The sequence below is a fragment of the Thunnus albacares genome, chromosome 18 (assembly GCF_914725855.1).
Source record: "Thunnus albacares chromosome 18, fThuAlb1.1, whole genome shotgun sequence".
NCBI classification, from domain to species: Eukaryota; Metazoa; Chordata; class Actinopteri; order Scombriformes; family Scombridae; genus Thunnus; species Thunnus albacares.
Window position 1 is genome coordinate 30106017 of NC_058123.1, and position 21216 is coordinate 30127232.

General features: G+C 37.7%; 2 protein-coding genes across 5 annotated transcripts in view; both read left to right on the forward strand.

The window, feature by feature from the left end:
* slc38a9 (solute carrier family 38 member 9) overlaps positions 1-1232 on the forward strand; it is a 46895-nt gene extending 45663 nt beyond the window's left edge. For 3 of the 4 annotated variants that reach the window (XM_044333746.1, XM_044333745.1, XM_044333744.1), the window contains one exon: positions 132-1232. In XM_044333746.1, the coding sequence (XP_044189681.1) occupies positions 132-297 (166 nt within the window). In that variant the 3' untranslated portion in view covers positions 298-1232. The remainder of the gene's footprint in view (positions 1-131) is intronic. The other variant, XR_006398828.1, reaches the window with a different exon arrangement.
* A 7344-nt stretch (positions 1233-8576) lies between these two features.
* LOC122968890 (pro-neuregulin-3, membrane-bound isoform-like) overlaps positions 8577-21216 on the forward strand; it is a 30349-nt gene continuing 17709 nt past the window's right edge. Inside the window, exon 1 of the mRNA XM_044334407.1 lies at positions 8577-10133. Within this exon, the coding sequence (XP_044190342.1) occupies positions 9431-10133 (703 nt within the window). The 5' untranslated portion in view covers positions 8577-9430. The remainder of the gene's footprint in view (positions 10134-21216) is intronic.

Here is a 21216-nt window from a genome sequence, read left to right on the forward strand (position 1 = left end):
TCATGTAACAACATAATCTAAACTCAAGTGTTTCATGGTTGAAGTGGTTTGCCATGTTCCTGCACTGGGTGACCTGTTGTGATGCTGTACTGAATGTTCTGTACTGATGTTAACTCTGTGTTCCCTCGCAGGTTTTCTGGAGCAACATGTGGCTTGGCTTTAGTGTTTGTCTTTCCTGCGTTAGTCCACATGATCTCCCTGAGACGGCAGGGGGAGCTCCGCTGGCCGTCAGCCCTCTTCCACAGTTTCCTGATCATGCTTGGCATGGCCAACCTGCTAGCCCAATTCTTCATGTAGAGCAGCAATCAGACACAGACGCCCTTAACCATTCACAGGCAAGACTAAAAGATGTGATGGAGATTTCAGATAGGAATCTCTGAAATTAGATGTAGAATATGGAGTGCATTATTGTTCATAACTGTGCATTGTGTATCATCCCACTGATATCATGGCTACCAAAATAAGAAACCACTGCAGCCTCCAGGCACTCAGATTTATTGTCTGTGGCTGTGGTATATGATTAAATATCACACACTTACTGTAATAAAAATGATAGTTGTACTTTGAAAAAGTTCACATTTAAGGGGAATAACAGAAAACTATTGTACCAGTTTGATAACATTATCTTTTTATTTTCTTCCTGCCATCTAGCCAATGGTATTTTTATGATAAAATCTTTCTTGGAGATAATTTCCTACATGATACTGTTGATTATTCCTGCCCACTGATCCCAGTCCTGCCCAACTCTGTCTCACTCATGGTAACATTACTTGCAAACTGTCAGGAAGATTTGGAATAGTAGGTCAGCATTGCGAGGGAGCATATTCTTCAGCTATTGTGTTAAAGGTCTGTTTTTATTCAGATTCAAACAGCATCTCAGTCGAACATTAAATCTACAATTTTGAGTGAACTTAAAATTTGTTACATGTTAGGCTTTACAGCTGGATTTTATGATCATATACAGTTGTGTGTTGCTGACACCAGGGAATTATTTTACTAACTTTGTGATTATGTAAACTGTTTGTATGTTTTGAAGACAGCCGTGTTCTGTGCATATTTTTGACAAAACTTTTGGCACAGTCTTTTTTTATGAGCAGTGTTGATTTACATGTTTGACAACATGTTTACATGATTCCTATTTTCTAGTGATTGTGCCCAATATGCTGTATTTTACTAATGAAAGGATAGACAAAGGGAATATGTGCGTGAAAATAAACCTTCATATCAGATTATGAGAACTGTAGTTTTGTGTTTGCTTTCAATCAAAAGGATCATTCTGGTTTTATATACTGGGGTCTTTACAAAGTGTTGTTCATTACTATTATCATTAATAACATTGTACTCTGAGTTAATAGTGAAGATCTGGAAAGGATGACATCACTAAAAAGAAATCCAACTGTTCAAGAAATGAGCAGTCAGACGATCAGACAGGTTGGAAACAAACATATTTAGAAAAGAAAACGAAAGATAATGGTAAATTTACTGAATGTCAGCTATTGATTTGCAGAGTATAATGTTATTATCGGTAGAAATGATGGACAAAACTATAAAAAAATAAGGGTTGGTCTGGTTGTAATAAACTGAATTTAAACTGATCACATACAGTAGCTGTATGTTGTGCACCAGCCAGCTCATAGACTCTCCCTGTAATTCAGCAGACAAAAGCACACTAAAGACAAGAAGTTTGAAAACAATCATTGTGAGAGTTTTTTCTGTGAGGTTTGCTCATACAACTATTCCAATTCAGATTAAACAAACTCTCTTAACTTCACAAACTTATATTAAATCACTCATTTCAGCCTCATGAATGTCACCTGTTCATGAGGAGGTGGGTCTGGGTGTCATCAGATAATTTGTTTTTTATTTTTAGCCAAAAACAGGGAAACAGAAAAACAGAGCTGTTTTGCCTTTTTTGTTGTCAGAATCAAAAAAGAGAAAACCAAATTTAAAAAATGGTCCAATTTTGTTTTTTTGCAATTTCCGTTTTTCATTTTTCCTTTTTGAACTGAAGAATGAAGAAAAGCAGATAGTGACACAGAAATAAAAGGAAATATATCAAAATAAAAGCCAAGAGGATAGAATGGCCTGTAACATTATGCAAGCATAGGATCTATACCAGGGTAACATTAAAAGATAAATAAATAAACAGACTACATAAATAAAGATCTTTTTTGTTTTGTTCTTTTCATTTAGACATGAAATATCTTTTGCATCCAAAAAAGTGTGATATATTATTTAGTTGCGTCGCGTGAATCAATAGTCTAATTAATTATATACATGGGAAATTGCATGTGTGGTCCTTCCCAAATAGTGTTGTCTTAAGTGACCAGCAGAGGTCCCCACATGTTCGAAGATACAACATTGAAAATGAGCCATGTGGAATAGACTATGGAGTAATTGAAGGTGAAGAGGAATATGGCTGTTCAGAGTTTGTCATAAATTGGGAAGGCTGAGTGTTGTCCCCCCCACTCTCTCTCACACACACTAACCACTACAATTTGTTGGTCTTAACTTTTTAATAAATGTAAGGTTATGAAGTGTAAATGCTTTAAATATAGAGTTCTTCATTTGTTTTTTTTTAATCTTAATTGAAAAATGAATTGATAACTTTACATCTGAATGATTTTTGAACATGTAGCTTGCATTACATAACATGAATTGCGGAAAAGCTGAAGTTTCCAAATTGCTTAATCATTTCACAAAAGTATCTCAATTGTTTTAATACATTGCCATTGTATGGCTAGTTAAAGATTATCAGTGAAATATCAAAAATTGCTTTCATTTCACCTTTTTTACATCGAAGTATTAGGTTATCATTTTGCCAATAGTGGCTAAAAGAAATGGTCTCGGCACACCTTGTGTTTGAAAAGGTGTCATCCATCTTTTCTTTAATAATTCCTTATTTTTTCTTTTGTGTTGTATAGAATAGGTCTAAGCTATTTAGAATGGTAACATGTTAGGGGTTAAGACATTGGGATGATCATGTAAATTATTTCAGAAAGTATATTTTCAGAAAGTGTCCCATTTTGCCAATACTCACCCTATACAGATGTGGCCAAAATTATTGGTACCCTTACATTTTCTTAAAATAATGCACCATTCGCCCTGAACAGTGTTGAAATTAAAAGATATTTTCTCATTAATGTTTGGTTTGCAGTGGCACAAAACAAAAACATTGTGAAAATAACTGAATTCTTGGTTATTCTACCAAGACATTCTAAAATAGCCTGGACAAAATAATTGGTACCCTTTAGAAGTTGTAAGAAATAACTGATTTAGCAGACTATTGTGTTTTGATTAGTATCACGTGTTTTCAATCTTATAATCACTCATTCAGCCAGCTTAAAGGAGAAAATGACTGCTGTTTTGTGCCACTTTTGTGTACATCAGATTGAACATGGAAAACAGAAGGAAAACTAGAGAGTGGTCTGAAGACATTAGAAAAGAGGTAATAGGCAAGCATTACTTTCGGGTTGCTTTGCTGCCTTAGGCACTGGGTGCCTAGAATCTGTGCAGGGCACAATGAAATTAGAAGACTATTAAGGCATTTTGGAGTGAAACATACAGCCCAGTGTCAGAAAGCTGTGTCTTGTCACAGGTCATGGATCTTCCAGCAGGATAATGACCCCAAACATACATCAAAAAGCACCCAAGAGTGGATGAGAAGAAAATGCTGGACCGTTTTGAAGTGGCCTGCTATATCCTGATCTGAATCCCATTGAACATATGTGGAAAGAGCTGAAACTTGTAGTTGGGAGACGACACCCATCAAGCCTGAGAGAACTGGGGCCCCATCTTACACCCAGCACAAAGTGGTGCCAAGCTCAACACAAGTGTCTTTGTTAGTTTAAGACTGATGCAGTTGTCATTTTCCCATCCAGTGCCCATGTTGTTTAAATAGCAAATCCACTTGCGCCCATCTGAGCACCCATGGGTGTGTTGGTCTTAAAATGAGATTTAAAAAATATGGTCACATCATAATGGTTAGTCCTACTATTTATCAGAATTAGGTAGTCACAGTAATGACGGATGAAACTATGTAATTATTTGACCGAATCGTGGCATTACACAGAGGTATTTAAACAGCCCTGTCAGGATGAGGGTGTCTGTCAAGAAACAATGATTAATCCTGACAACTGTGTTGATGATTCTTTACATGCGTAAAATTAATGATTTCATTTTTGAACAATATTTAACAAATATACTTTACCATTTTTGAGATTACAGTAATTAGGTTTCCATACTTCCAGCAATTAAAACTCTGCTGATTTTACCTGTTACTCCATGACTGAGCAAAACAATTTTAAAGAGAACAAAAGCAGTAATTAAGAAATTAACCTTTTCAAAAAACAAACGAAAATACATTTGCAATAAATTAATAAACTGGATCTTAAACTAGTGGTCTGGGGCTGGCTACTGGACTGTCCAGAAGTAGCAGGAGCCAGTGTGCTCGTAATGCATCGTGCCCTTTAACTTGCACAAGCAGATCCATTTCCTCTGCAGAGAAGCGCTCCTTCTTACTATCTGGCAAATGCACCAGCAATCCGCAAGCGCGCCTGGCTTTTAAAGGGAATGGGAGATGACACTCTGATTGGTTTTTTGCATGTTACACCCAAAACACACCAATGATTAATTAAGACTAAGGACAAACCGTTTGAACCGTGTGCCTGGCGCTGGGACCATTTTTTCAGCTGTTAAACTACCAAAATGGTTTTGGACACACCCTAAATGCACTTGCGCCATGCACTTCAGACCGTGTGCTTAGATTGTTAAAATAGGGTCCCAGGAGTGGTTTGCTCAAGAAGAGTGGGCCAAACTACCAGTTGAGAAGTGTAGAAACCTTATTCAGAGTTAGAGAAAGTGCTTGGCTGCAGTTATTGCCTCCAAAGGTTGTGCTACAAAATATTAAGTTAAGGGTGCCAATATTTTTGGCCATGCCATTTTCATTTGTTTTTTTGTATATATGTTAAGTTGTGAATCAAAAGCAAAGTTTCAGTTACATTCAATGTGAAATAAAGAATGATGGATACTATATAATTCTGTCGATTTCAACTTAATACAGGGAAAATTTTGTTTTTTTAAAAAAGGCGGAAGCGTACCAATATTTTTGGCCACATCTGTAGATATCTCTTTAGATGTTTGTCAATATCATATTGTATACTAAATTTATGAATCATAGACTTCATGATAGAACATAATTTATTAAGCAAAAGCCAAGCAAAGCCAAAGCCTTCCTTAGTGCAACATCTCTAGATTTCATTAATTTCCACAAATTTTCATTAAACCACAGTAAACTGTTTTTGTTTTTAGATTTTATCTGTATACTCACATTAAATCTGTCCCTCACAGAGTTGACTCTGTGAGTAAAAGTATCACAGCCATAGTCCAGATCATCAGAGGACAGTACATCATTCCAGTTCAAGCTGTTTATTTTCACTGACAAAGTCTTCTTGCCTAGCTCTGGGTATGCACTGAAGGATCATTGTTTTAGTTTCCTAATCTGTTTTGAGTCAGTTTTGTCACTCATATGTGTAAGTTATGATCTGATAAGTGATTAAATTATAACTTTTAGTTATTCTTCCTGGTGACTCAATTTGTGAACTGGAACATATAGACTGTACACTCTACCACAGAGGATACTAATGTGCAAAAGTACCTACATTATATAGTTATGATTATTTCGCTGTTAATGATAAAATAAATATCCTAAGAAGCCTGCCTACTACAAATCAATATGATAATGATCGATACAGCTTTGGCAGATTGATTTGTCCACAATGTAATGTCACGGCTTAGGACTGATGAAGTCCAGAATCAAGGTTGCAGTGTAGGCTGTAACTTAACCAACAACGAACAATAGCTATAAAAAGTGAACATTAGTTTGATAATGTCATAGATTATGAAGTTATTTATTACTACTATTACTATGTGAACCAGTGAACAATAATTTAGTAACACGTGGGGACCTCTGCTGGTCACTTTAGACCACGCTATTTGGGAAGGACCTCACAAGCTATTTCCACATAATTGGGCTATTAATTCACGCTACACAACTAAACAATTTATCATACACCTTTTGGATGGAATATATTTCATGTCTAAATGAAAAGAACAAAAAAAAACAACCTTCATTTATGTAGTATATTTATTTATTTATTTATCTTCCAACATTACCCTGGTATAGATGAAGAAAGACTCAAAACAAGAATTTCACACAGCAGAGCTTCAAGTGCTGCTCAGATTTTCATTAGGAGTGATGAGGATGGACATGATTGGGAATGAGTATATTAGAGGGACACTTCAGGTTGGATGGTTTGGAGACAGCGCGACAGAGGCGAGATTGAGATGATTTGGACATGTCTGGAGGAGAAATGCTGGTTATACTGGAAGAAGGCTCCTGTAGATGAAGCTGACAGGCAAGAGGAAATGAATAAGGCCAAAGAGGAGGTTTATGGATATCAGAGCATCACTGTACTGTGACAGAATGAAGAGGGAATGCTTTGACATGAGGTTAGATGCAGGAGAATATTATAGCCTACAGTAGGTGATGTTACACTGTCAACTGCAACACAAAATGATGATGGACAGAGACCTGCAGAGGGACACCGAGGCAGCTTTTTACAACATCTTCAGATATGCAGAAGCTGCTGTACTGAAATATGCCAATAAAATCATCAAATTAAAAACATAACATAAAAAACAAGTTGTTTTTGTGCCTAAACCTAAGCTAAACTTAATCATAGAGGTAGCATCAGTTATGCTCATATGAATAATAAGAGTAATATTTATAAAAAGCCAACATGGGTTTTGGAAGATAATGACAAAAAAAACCAAAACAAACTCTGCTGTTAAGCTTGGAGGAATTGTTGAGTGCTGCAGACACAATTCAGTGCTAAAAAATTGTGCTTCTAATTAAATAGGCTCATAAATCATAATAACAAAAAGAATGCAGAGGCCATGTGTTCAATCAGTTTCACATGCAGTAAGTCCAGGGAACCTTAAGGTGCTCTTGAAGATAGAGAATGGAGAAATGAGTGGCTGCTGAGTCTCCTCCTGACTTTTGCTTGGCACGCACCACCCCCACCTCCCCACCCCCACTCCACCAGGGCAAAGCAGTCAACCTAGGGGAAGCACTGGTATGGACCTAACCTAAACATTCACAAATCTTTCACCAGTACTCAACCATATATTTTCTTCCTATTGTAGAAAATGTCAGCAGCCATTAAGATACCACATTGCCGGTATGTTTGTTAATTTTATAGTAAATGCCTAATTAAATTTATATTTGGACTGACTCTAAATCTATTTTTTTTAATCTGAATACATATTTGTGTTTCCACTTTTTGTAGCTCCATGAATTTTTCACATGAGCACTATGTCTCCCCCCTGCATGAGTATGTAAAAGGAATTAGTGCATGTGCTTTGGTTGCTTTGGTTGGTCATAAGTGATTTCTCATAAGAAAAGCAGTACTTAAAGAAGGTGAAAATGCTGAGAAGTTAATCAATATGCAGGTCCCTAATTCAGGGTCTTGACAGGAAGTCTTCCACAGATACCATTACTGGTATTAATTCTGTCTGAGGATTGGAAAGGGTCACAGCAGTGTCAATGTTCGGTGTGGCGGTGACCTGACCTTTCTGACTGTCTTCATCTTATTTAAGCTCTGGCTCCTCAAGAAGCCTTTGGTTTGTCCTGCCGGCCTATTAGCTGGTGGGGTTGGGGGTTGGGGAGTTAATAGTTAGGCTTTCTGTCACACTCAAATGCAATTAGAGGAAGTGTGATTTTTGTGATAAATATCCCCAGTTTACACTGTATTATATCTGATGAATTTTATACCACAATCAAATTTGGAAGTATGACTTTTTTTTTATAAGGTATTGAGTGTTACAATATACATCATTTAAGTTTCAGGGAATATTTTTTTGTCTTAGCACGCACTGGTAGCTCAGCTAGCAGCGTCCTGCTGCTTCTAGTGTCACATAACAACCCTGAAATAAATAATGTTCTTGGAGGTTCCACTCTTCGGTTGTTGATAATGATAATATATACATTATACATACATACATGTGTATATATATATATATATATATATATATACACACACACACACACACACACACACACACACATATATGTATATATGTGTGTGTACATATATATGTAAATATATATATATATATATATATATATATATATATATATATATATATATATATATATATATATATATATATATATATATATATATATATATATATATATATATATATATATATATATATGTATATGTGTATATATATATATATAAAAGTCATTTTTTTTTGGAGTAATTAATTAATTAATTTATGTATATCCGGGAGCACAATTGACTTATTCATTATCATTATCATCTGTGTTGGAACACTAATGAATGCAGATACTTGAGAAGAGTAGAGCACAATGGCTGCATCCTCTTGGGATGGATCATATGTCTGCTTCCCTAGCTCCTTCCCCTTGACAAAAAACACACCCTTTAGCATAATCAATGGGGAGTGGTGCCGGAGGAGGTGGCTAGGTGGCTAGCAGTTTGCCTGCCTGTGATTCGCTGACATGAACTCTAATTGGATTAAGTAGGGAACTTGCTTAGCTGGATGCTTTGTGCTGGGATTGGGAACAGCCTGCAAAGAGAGCACGGACACACTACCAGACAGGAAGAGAAGCAGAGAGGGAGGAGGCCAGAGGCTGCCCTGCTTACCACTTGGAGAGGAAAGACTGAGAGAGGAGGGGTGAGAGAAGAAAAAGGGGAGTATCCCGTCTCTCTGCCCTTCTGTGCTGCTGCAAACCCCCTCCCTCTCGCTATGATTCTCTTTCTCTCTCTTTCCCCTTACTCATCTGTTTCTGTGGCTGTGCTGAGGGGAAGGACACCTGCCGCTCCCTGATGATTCAGCCTTTCAGCTGGTTGGAGCTCCACAGACAAGACAGCATGTCCCTCCTGCCACTGCAGTGCTTGGCCGTCCTGTCCTCTGCAATACAGCTATTACAGCTGCAGTCGGCCCATCACATCAACACCGCCTCATCAGTCCAAGTGCTCAGGTGAGTGAGCTGCTATTCCAACACTCACTGATAGACCATGCAGAACATTTAAGGACTCTAAGCAATCTGTTTCTGCTTTTGCCTGCAGCAAATTTGATGATTCTATTTTTAGACTCATGAGTGTGTTTCTTTGAGAAAGCATGAGTAAGGATCTCCTTTCCCCTCGTGCGCAGAAGGCTGTCTACATACCCCCTGGACAGTTAACGAGGTTAGACTCACTCTGAAGAGCATTTTTAGCTCCCTCTGAAATCCCAGCTCTCACTCTGCAGCCTCATGATGGAAAACATACTTGAGGAGACTGGTGGCAGACAGCCACTGTGTGATGCTCTGACTTAATAGTTGATCCAACACGTGGAAAGGATGACTGAGGGAATGGAGGACTTCTCTGCAGGGCCAGCTCCTCCTCCTGGATCGGCCTCCCCCACTGGATTTACTGTTGATACTGGACAAGTCCCCGAGGAGAAACCGGAGGAGACAGAGGCAGCTGGAGAGAGTGGGGAGGAGGGCACAGATAGAACTGCAGAGGGAGGTGGCGGTGGTGATGGGGAGCACTCAGGGGCTTTGGGAATTGTGGCCTTGCCAGGAACCTGCTGTGTGTGCATAGAGATGGAACAGATTAACAATTGCCTGCACTCTGAGAAAATCTGCATTCTGCCCATCCTGGCCTGTCTGCTTAGCTTAGCCCTCTGCACAGCTGGCCTCAAATGGGTCTTTGTGGATAAGATCTTTGAGTATGAACCACCCACTCACTTAGATCCTAAACGCATCGGACAGGACCCAATTATCATATCAGTTGACCCCACGCTGGGACTAACTATGTCAATTCCTCATTCATCTCCGTCTACTGTCTCCTTGACCACCGCCATCACCATAACCCCAGGACATCCTGAGGTTTTAATGGAGGAGACATCCACACGAGGGTACGTGCCTCAGTCTCCACGAGTGACTCAGTCTGATCCCTCTGTTACACTGAAATTCAATGCTGAACATCCCATCATCCCAAAGCAGTCCCCGCATCCTCAGACAACACAGGAACTTAACAACATCTTTATCCCAACAATCTGTAAGTACCCAACATTTGTTCACTGAAAGCAGTGGGATTGAGTTTTCTTTTTAGACAGGATGTCCTTTTTCCAAAAAATGGCCTCTAACATCATGACATAGAATATAATAATCAGCAGGGAGTACTAGCTGGAGTCCTGCTACACCTTAAACTGTGATTTTCATTGTCATAAAGACAAACTAAAAGGATTCGAATGTTTCTTTCTTGTTTCTTTGATTTAGTAAATGCTGTGTTCTGTCAGCTGTGCCAGGAAGTGTCTGTTTTCAGGACTTTGTCTGAGAGCAGACACGTTGTGACTTGCAGAGAGTAGCATAGAGGCCATGACTAAGCCTCTGAAATATTGCTACACAGATAGGTGTGTTCTATTCCAACCTACTTTATCTCCACAGTGAGTGAATGTATAATTACTAGCATTCATTCCTTATTCCTGAAGTATTAATGATCCCTTAAATTATACCACAATGATTTTGGAACACAACAGTAAATGGATGTTGTTAGGATTTTATTTTTGAATATCACAGATGGTAGAAAAAGTTTGATTCATCATATATGATCATCATCATATTGAAAAGTGAAAATCAATAAATGATTCATGACAAAACTGTAACTCCAGGCTGTGGTACAGGGAGACTTCCTGTTCACTGCCTGTGCTCCATTTCAAGGTCAGAGCCTGCTGGAGGCTAATTGATGCCCTCTCCATCCCACTGCTGCAGGGAAAAACAACACGCTAATACTGTCTGTCTGCTAGTGCCTTGCCATCATGATTTCTGCTGTAGTCACATCACTGTGTGATTTATTACGTTGTACATTTTGTCTAGCTGATCTAAGGCGGTGGTGATGGTCAGGTGGATGCCCCTCCCCCAACCCCCCAATTCTGCCATTGGAAGGGGGGGTTTCAGACACTATAGACAATCTGAAAAGCACTTTGTTTAAGGCATACAAGACCTTGAACTTTCCACATTGTTACCCCCTTGAGAAGCTCTTTGCTAGAAGGTATAAAAAAGGGTTTGGTGACACTATGTGCCAGGGGGAAAGCACATGGCTATGTATTTTCTCTACAGACCAACAAACTCTGTTGCCAGAAAGATTGTGATATGGGACGATTCTACAAAATCCCTGATGATGCTTTATGACATGTTTTAACATGCAATGCCATTGTTGATCTGGAAGAAGGCCTGAGGCATGAAATGTCATAAAAAAAGAAATGCATATGGAGCCAGAGTGTGCAACAATTTTTTTTCCTGCTCTTAACATTCAAAGTCAACCATTTTTAAATTGTTTATTTCTACAAAATGACACTTATGTCCCTAACAAAAATGATAGTTGATTCCTTGCGTTTTAGCTCCTCCCAGTGGGGATCCAAGAGACAGACGTGAGGAGTGAGGAATTTAATTCACCAAACATATACTCGCTCACTCCTGCATCATTTTGAGGAGATGACGACTACTCGTGACACACAGCATTTCAACTTTCAAATAGTAGTAGTCAGTAGTAGCTTGTCAGCATGTTTTTTTTAGGTTAAAACTGTTTGTAATCTCTATGTCCCTTTATTGCCATCTAGTGTATGTTCTTAGTGGGGAATCGATGGTTAGTAGCAGTGTTTTGTGAAGTTTCATTTTGTATGTTATAAGATTTAAATAAGATTTCATTGTATACTTGAGATTGGTCCCTGTGTCTAGAACCATGGGATGAGAAGGGTGATTCCCAAATAATTGGGTCCAACTCCCAGCTGTGTACTAACTCTGCCCTTGTATATATGACTGAATTGAACCTATATACTTAAAACTCTCTGAAGAAGGCTCTGTGCTGAAACACATTTTTCAAGCATTTTTCTAATGTGATGTGAGCCAAATAAACAAGTGAAATGTTAATATTTTGTCCTCTCTGACTAGAAAATTGAGATGTGCTACCATTTTTTAATATTTTTGGAACATGCCTACTGGATTTTGGGTTTAGCACTCCACTGAGAATCCAATTGTTGAAGCACAACCTCCTTCTCCATTTCATTAGTAGTCAACTATCAATATGTAGATAAAAGTTTAAAAGCAAAACACCTGACATCTGACAACTGCTGCTTCAATACTGATTATAGATCTATACCTGCGTCTGGCTGTCACAGATTACAACTGATAGAAATAACACAAATAGACAACTAAAATCTGTTCATTGCTGAAAGAAGAGAACCGACGTGAAGGAGCAATAAAAAACACTAGTTTGTGAAAGCCTGATACTTTTTTCAGGCTCCGGTGGACATTATAGGAGACATTGCAACTCTGCTGCTGTATGCTATATTTTTGATATATGTTTTCATGATTCATGAGTCTGATTCTGCACACATGAAATATTTTTATTTTATGAATAAATATAGACCACCGCTGTTGGTGCTGTTATTTCTGTTATTTCTGTTATTCCTGTTATTCCTGTTTCCACAGGTAGTTTTCCTAATCTACAGTATTACAATTATGGAACATATATTATTATATATATAGAATATATATTATCAGTATTACATTAAAGCTGTTTCCACAACAGCCCGACTGTTCAAAAGAGTGTGGTTATGTTTAAAAAAAGAGCAATTGCTAACTGTTTGATTGTGATCATAGATTGCACATAAAGATGGACGTAGCAAGGTGTGATGTCTTATGGCTTATGGCAAGCTGTTTTAACATTTAATTGAACCACACTCCCATCTGTAATTACAGTTTAGATAGCATTTCTCCTACTCAAAACTGTATTCTCACTAGTCAGAATGGTAATTTAAGATTTCCAAAATAACATTCGTACTATTAGAAATTGTATTTCAAAATATCTACAACTTTGTTTGTAGCCTGCCTGTCAAAAATAAATATAAGATATCAAAAAATCCATAAAACATATAAGTGGCTGTTTTAACATTTAACAACTAGACAGGTCAGAATGGCAATAAGAGATACAGATGGGTGACAAATTAAAAAAAACAAACAAACAAAAAAAACGGTACAGGCCTGAATGCTTGACCCGTACAGTGAGGGGATCTGGTGGTTCTGTTATGCTGTGGGGGCATTTTGCTGACATGGTTTGGATCCACTTTTCCCCTTAGAGGGAAAGGTCACTGCAAATCAATACAAAGTTGTTCTGAGTGATCACCTTTATCCCATGATGAAGCATTTCTTCCTGATAGCAGTGGTCCCTTCCAGGATGACAGTGTCCCCATCCATAGGGCACGAGGGGTCACTGAATGGTTGGATGAGTATGAAAATGATGTTAATCATATGCTATGGCCTTTGCAGTCACCAGATCTCAACCCTATTGAACACCTATGGGAGATTTTGGACTGACGTGTTACACAGCAGTCTCTACCACCATCATAAAAACACCAAATGAGGGAATATCTTTTGGAAGAATGCTGTCATCCCTCCAGAAGAATTCAGAGACTTGTTCTGGTGGCACGTGGTGGCCTAACACCTTACTGAGACCCTTTATGTTGATTTTTCCTTTAATTTGTCACCCATCTGTATCTGCAATGACATTCTTAATAGTTGAAATTGTATTTCAGGACATCTAAAGCTTTATTTCTCCTAGTCAAAATTAAATTTATTCAAGATATCTTTAAATCCTTAAAAAGTATAAGTGGCTGTTCTATCATTTATTAGCTTGACTTGATATGTATTGCAGATATCTGTAATTCAATTCCTCCTAGTCAAAAAAACATTTCAGATATCCACAATGACATTCTTCCTATCCACAATTGTTATTTCAAATGACGTCACTTTTGCCATTCATGTGTATTGGACTTTCATTTTCAGATATTCACAATTGCATTTTTGATATCCAGAATAGCCAGTGCTGATCAAATATAATCAAGATTCACTTACTGCATTGCCTTTTTCTCACCTCAAATGTTTTCAGAAACATGTTTTAGTGTACTGTTTTGCTGTAATATATTAAAGTTTTTGACCAGGCTACCATTTGAAAATGGGCGAGCCAAAACCAAACACCACCCAACTTGCAACCCTATGTTGATTCTATGTCAATCACAATTTCAGATATTTAAAACTGCATTCTGGATAGAAAAAAATCACAATTATGGATATCTACTATATTTATACAGATGTCCACAATTGTATTTTTCCTTGTAAAATTGCAGTTATACGTATCAAAAATGACATTTTTACCAGTCAAAATGTATTTTTGGATATTCAAAACTACATTATGAATATCTGGAATGGTTTTTCAATTTGGATACCTGAAATTAAAATGATGACTAGTAACAATTGGACTGTAGATATCTGAAATGGGAGTTTTGTTTAGTAAGAAATAATTCTGTTCATTCTGGATATCAAAAATGTAATTGTGGATATCTGAAACTGAAAGCTCAATACACATGAATGGCAAAAGTGATGTAATTTGTCCCAGGAAGAATGTCATTGTGGATATCTGAAATGTTCATTTTGACTAGGGAGAATTGAATTACGGATATCTGCAATGCAAGTCCAATCTAGTTATTAAATGTTAAAATGGCTTGCCATAGGAGCTAGTTTGAAGCCCAGAATTGCAGTTTACGGTTGACTGAAGCTGAAGCTGAAACTAGCTAGCTTACTGGGAACGCTGAGTGGTGCATACTTGGGTAACATTAGTTTTTTTTTTAGCTATATTATGCTAATAGGGCAGGTACTGTAATCAAGTAACATTAAACTTAGTGAAATATTGCAACAATAGTCCAATTCAATGCAAGTCCTGGAGCCAGGGAGAGCAGTAGATGAGACAACTGTCAGTCACAGTTGTCAGTCAACACCCACACGGCATACATTAAAGCTACTATAAATTTTCAAATCATATTATTGGAGCAATAATTTCCAATTTAATGATTGTGACCACAATGACTGTGATGTCACCTGTTGGTTTGCATTGGAGCTGGTTTGAAACCCAAGCTGTGTCTCATTTCAGGGGCTGCACTGTTCGAAGGACGTGGTCTACAAAGGCTTGTCCTTTGTAGACTTTAGAGGCTGAACCAAGTGTTGTTAAATGAAACGGTCTGGTCTACAGAAGATTTCCTATTTGCGTCATTAGCTGCTCCCGCCCTTACCCTTGCTTCACAAAACACTGCTCATGTCACCTAGCAACCTTGACAGCTGAAGCTGACAATCAGGACACAGCTAGTAGAAATGGAGCCAGAAATTAAAATTTTATTATTATGGCAGCCCATCCAGGTCCAGCAACACACATACATAAATACAACTTCTAAGGCCTAACATTTATAAAACTGAATGTAATATTTTTTAAAGACCTGCAGACACCCTATTATTCCACCTCTTATGTAATTTATTTATGTTATAAATTGTTGTAAAGACTGTTGCAAACAATGTACAGTTTCTCTATTTTAATTCATTCAATATGTTTTATTTTTCAACTAATCTTTCAAGTAGAGAGAAGAGCCTGTCCATTCTCTCTCTCTTCTCCTCTCCTCTGCCTCTCTCTGCAGCAGCGCACTTGCTGACACCAGCTCAGCTTCAACACAACTACATGACTGTACTGTAAAGCTCCACACTACAACACTTTTTTCTCACAAAACATGACCTCATTGAAAGAAAGATGCAGTACATTATGTTATTCAGTCTGTAATGTAGCTATAACAAAAATTCAAACTATTATGTAGCTTAATAAAATAAAATAAAATAAATAATATGGACTAATCTGTTCAATTTAATACATTTATGTTTATTGAAATGTAGTGATATCTGTACATATAGAGCCCCAAAGGCAGTGCTTTTGTTCTGTCCAGTAAAAACATGAAGCTTCACTTTACATTCAGACAAACTAATGTTTTCAATGTCTCACCTAGCCAGTGGCTCCACACATCTCCGAGAACATCAGAGCAGATTTGCAAACAGGCGTTATTTGGATAAACTGACCACATATTGGGAATCTACATGGTTACTTTCTTAACTGAAAAAAATATTAAAACTTAATAAAGCGACATATTAACAGTCCTACATTTGAAAATTATAGCAGCCTAGGCTGGCTCAAAATCTCTGCCATTGCTGCTTTTGGTTGAGCTGTGATGGATCCATCTGTTGCATCTTTCAAATTTGGGAAAAGATGCATTTGGTCTTCAAATGCAGCCTTTGAAGCTCCAGAGTTCCTGCTAACAGTCAGCACGATCATTTCCAATTGGAGCTAGGACATTCCAAATAAGGAGTGCGGGGGGGTGTCTTTCACACTCTGGATACACGAGCGGTACACACTTGGACTAACGTTAGCTACTTTAGCCAATTTGTGTTAACAGGACATGTATCGAAACCAAGAAGACTTAAACTTGCCTAAATATTACGACAATACTCTGACTCAAATCTTATTAATGGAACAAGATCACAAATAATTTAGGGAGTGTAGTTACTTTGGCATCAAACCTGCAGTCAGATAAGAAGACCGAGATCAATACTATCTCTGTGTGTCCATTATATTGTATGTTCATTATATGTTTAGCCTATAGCACTGCTAGCTTTCTGTCAAAAGAGAAAAAAATATATACCCTGCTAAATTTTCAAAACTGTTTCCAAAATATGTTTTTACAATCCAAATGCATAATATTTTCACACAGTTTGAATATGGAAATTGGACAGTTTTAAGGTTTCAGCAGTTGTGTTAGACTGTGTAAGTTTTAGGTAGGTGGACTCTACCTGGCTACTGAGTGTATATAATAACTTGAAATCGTCAGAATCTCCTTCCTTTCTCAATAACAGGTTACCAAACTGTTTTGGTCTTCAACATGTAACACTATCATTTATAGAATTAGGCTATATCCTATGATTGCTAGACTGCAGTGAACAGGAAATTTGATTTGCTAATATTTCTTAAAATTGATTTTTAATTGAGTTGATGCAGTGGAAGATCAATTTTTAGGGTGTGTGAAATCATTATCTTCAAGTCAGTAAGGCATTATGTCCCCTCTCATTCTGCTGACAGTACTACCCTCTAAGTATAAACTCACCTTTTGAAGGAGTTGGGTAACAAATGCTGGAAGTTCTCTAGACTGGATTTGTCACATTAATGAGGTTCTCCTCACTTGTCCTCCTTAGATGAAGGACCTCTAGTTTGAGTGATGAAGCAGTGAATCACACAGATTGCAAAATGAATGATGTAAGTGCTAAAAGGAGACTTTTAATATTGTGTGACCAAGTGCTGTCTATCAGAATGTCAATAGTAGGATTTGATGTTAGTAGAGGTTTTATATTTGAAGGCCCTAGAAAATCAGTTATTTTATGAATATTGATTGATGATTGTCGTCCCACAGTGCTTTGCATAAGAACAAATTACAATAAAATAAAAAATGAAAAAATGTATGGTCACCTCAAGTCATAGCTTGGAAAAAAGTACCAAAATTAATAATTGGAAAAATATTTTTAGTCACATTTGGGAAGTTTAACAAATTAAAAATTGGCAGTAGTGCTGGAAAGCTGCCACTTGATGGACATTGTTTGGTGCATGCCTGGTACATTGTACTATAAAACCATACAACACATTAATTTCCTGTGTGCTAAATACTGCACTGTGAACATTAGTATATAAAATAAACTTAATAGTATCAGTAAATACAGTATATAGTAAAGCCCAACTGATCTTTTTGGTCAATATGGATATTTGGGAATTAAAAATCTGAGAACAGCATATATATATATACAGTACTGTGCGAAAGTTTTAGGCACCCTAGATGTTTAGATTCTCCATTATGCAATACCATCAGGGAGGTGTCTGATCGGTACCAAATTTATTCATGACATGACAATGACCCCAAACATACAGCTAGAGTCATAAAGAACTATTTTCAGCTACAAGAAGAATGATGAGTCTTCATACCATACAATCTGCAACAGACTGTATGGTATGGCCCCCACAGAGCCCTGATCTCAACATCATGGAGTCAATCTGGGATTACATGAAGATGCACCTGAGATGGCCTAAATAATAAATCCACAGAAGAACATTCTTTCTCCAGGATGGTTACAACAACCTACCTGCAAGTTACCATGAAAAACTGTGTTAAAGTGTACCGTGGAGAACTGGTGCTGTTTTAAAGGCAAAGCTGCTCACAGCAAATATTGATTTCACTTAGGTTTCTGCTGTTTACTCAACTTTGTGAGAAGTTAATTGATAAATTATATAGCAATATTTTTGTAAGCATTCTCACTTTACTTTTAGTGCCTAAAACTTTTGCACAGTACTGTATGTAAGTATATATATGTGTTTAGATATTCCGCCCTGGTCTGTGTCACAATGGGATTGTTTACAGTGTGCGCTGATGTTGTTCTTCACTGATTGTCACACTGTGACAATCAGCGAAGAACAACATCTGGTTGGATGCAGCGCTTGCTCTTTTTTTTCCACAAATGAGATAGAGAATGAATGGGAAGTTACCTCTCTCTCTCTCTATCTCTCTCTCTCTCTCTGTTTCTCACTAAAGGCTTGTGACTACCTTCCTGTTAAAATGTGTGTATTGTGAAACACATGCAGGAGGTGATAACCTAGTAACAACATTATCACTACGCATCAACATCAGCTTACCACTAAATGAAAGGAGCAGAACAGAAAACTATGTACCCTCTGATGTCAGTGGCATATCAATGAGAAGACGACTGCTGTCAGATTTGAATGAAAAAAGTAATAATAAGCACAAGGGATTTCTGTATTGCCACTCCAAAATGAATTTTGTCGAAACACTGTGTAAATCTGGTGATCTTGGCAAAGTCATAATATCCACAACTAGTCAACCATTGTCCACAATGTTGTGTAGTGGTTTTAATAGTTCACTAGTTGGTGAATCCCCCTTCAGTGGACTGGCTGTCATGTAACATCTGTCACAATTTTGTATCAGGGACCACTTACCAAATGTTTTGTTTAAGTGTCTGATTTTTACTGTTAACATTTTTGATTCAGTTAGATTATTTTATACAAATATTCACCTTGACAGATGTGACTTCAGTGATTCCAGATAATCATGCAGGCAGAGATTTCTGCTGATGCAATGCATCATAGTTTGTCCTTGACAGAAACACCATCCACTGCAGCACACTGATTACTTTGCAAATACAACCCCAGCTCTGCCCAAAGAACCTGAACAGGAGAGAAATGAAACAGCCTTTTGGCTCCTCCAGCATGGTGTCACTGCTCACTGGTTTAATGTTTCTGATCCACTGACAAAAATTAAGCAGGGATATCTGCATTCTTCTCTGCACTCCATTGGGCATGATTAGGACAAAAATTGCTGCTCTGCTTTGAGCAACTGAAACACCTCAGCTTGGTAACTGTGGCACCTCTGACACACCTCACTGTACTGCAGACACTTGTCCTAAACTGGTGCCAAATAACAAAATTTACTGTTCATATTAGTTTGCTGATTTATGGATGTTACTGCTTGGTTTTTGTTTCTAATGCATGCACTGATTACTGATTAATATTTCCAGGGTAATGCACTAATATTAATGGCTTTGATAGCAAGTTGATTTTTTGACAATTAAAGGCAATTAATTTTGTGTATAGGCTGCACATCAAACTCCATGTACATCTCTATTTATTTATTGAAGGTCAGTCAATTGAAACAATGGTATTAAGAGTCCATGTTCAATAAAGACATGAGCAAGTGCAGGCTCTGATGCAGCCTTTTTTGTGCTGCATATATCTTGCACCTTGATCAATGCATCTAAGCTACATAATCTCTTTTCTTGTTATTCATTCTTTTATCTAGAACAGTAATTTGAGGTAGCTTCTTGTTGCAGTGTTGAAATGTGTAATGCTGAGATAATGCATACAGAACATATTGGCAGTATAGTACTCACTGTATCATTCACCCCCGGAGGCTTATTTCCTTATTTTTTTTAAGAACAGATATTGCCTAATCATTTGGTATATCTACAGTTATGAAAGTGAGTACATTTAACTGAACATGAAAAGAGGGAAACATGTTGTTGATGTTGTCAGTATTGCTCTTGTTCTACAATACTGATTTATCATAGACATGAATAAGTGTAAGATGTTGTTGAAATCATCTCAGATTTTAGAAGACTCTAATTTGCTAGTATGAGTGAATGGTTGTCTTTTTATATGCATGTCAGCCCTGTGATAAAATGGAGACCTGTTCAGGAAATACCTAGCCTCTTGCCCAACAGATGCTAGAATAGGCTCCAACATTAGTTAAATCAGAAAACTAGTACTCTGTGACAACCCAAGCATGTCCACACCAGTGAGTCAGTCAACTCATTTGAGGCTCTTATTCTGAATCCATCTCCATCAGCGATGAATTGCTTTGTCCAGGGTAACAGACTCAGTTTATTCCAACTTATGATACTCCCATCCTGCAAACCAGCCTTCGATCAGCACCACGGACAGCAGCTGAAGCACCAATAACAATTACATTGCATACCCTTAAATCCCTGATCCCACTTCATATCAAAGAGAAACCTGTACCTACCCATTAGAAGATCATCCTATGGGCCTTGTGCTCAGCAAAGTCATTAACAACACTGCTCATGTGAGTCAGTCCTTTCTGACAAATATTGCCCGTCTTGAATTCCTTTGACCCACACTGTAGACATCATTGTAGAAAGGTGCAAACTTTGGTCTGCAAACAGCCAGCAAGGCTCACAATAAATCCAGGGTGGGTTAATAACACAGCCATGTTCTTAGGAGTTGGATACCTGCCTTGGTAGTGGTGGTGTAATATGTGATGGAGAAACACCTGTTTCCTTGCTTTCTGTCTCTGGGGAATGGCCCGGTTGGCTTACATGAACCGATTGCTATAATATAGCTTTTGATCTTGGCGCTGGGGGACTCAAAATGGAGTTGAATCCAGATATGGTATTTGGAAAAGAACAAATAGTGGGTTTTTATGAATATTTATTTTGTACAAATATTTTAAGAATTATTTGTTTTCGGGAAGAAAAAATTGTCAGGTCTGGACTCGTAGTGTAGCAAGGTTACATTGTTTTCTCTGTCTTTCTTCTCTGCTCCACTTTGTCTGTCTTTGTATCATGAATGTGTTAATGGCTGCAGGTCTGTGTGTCTAGTGGAGCTGAGCTTTGGCTGAGTGGTCAGCGTAGTCGTCTGTGGT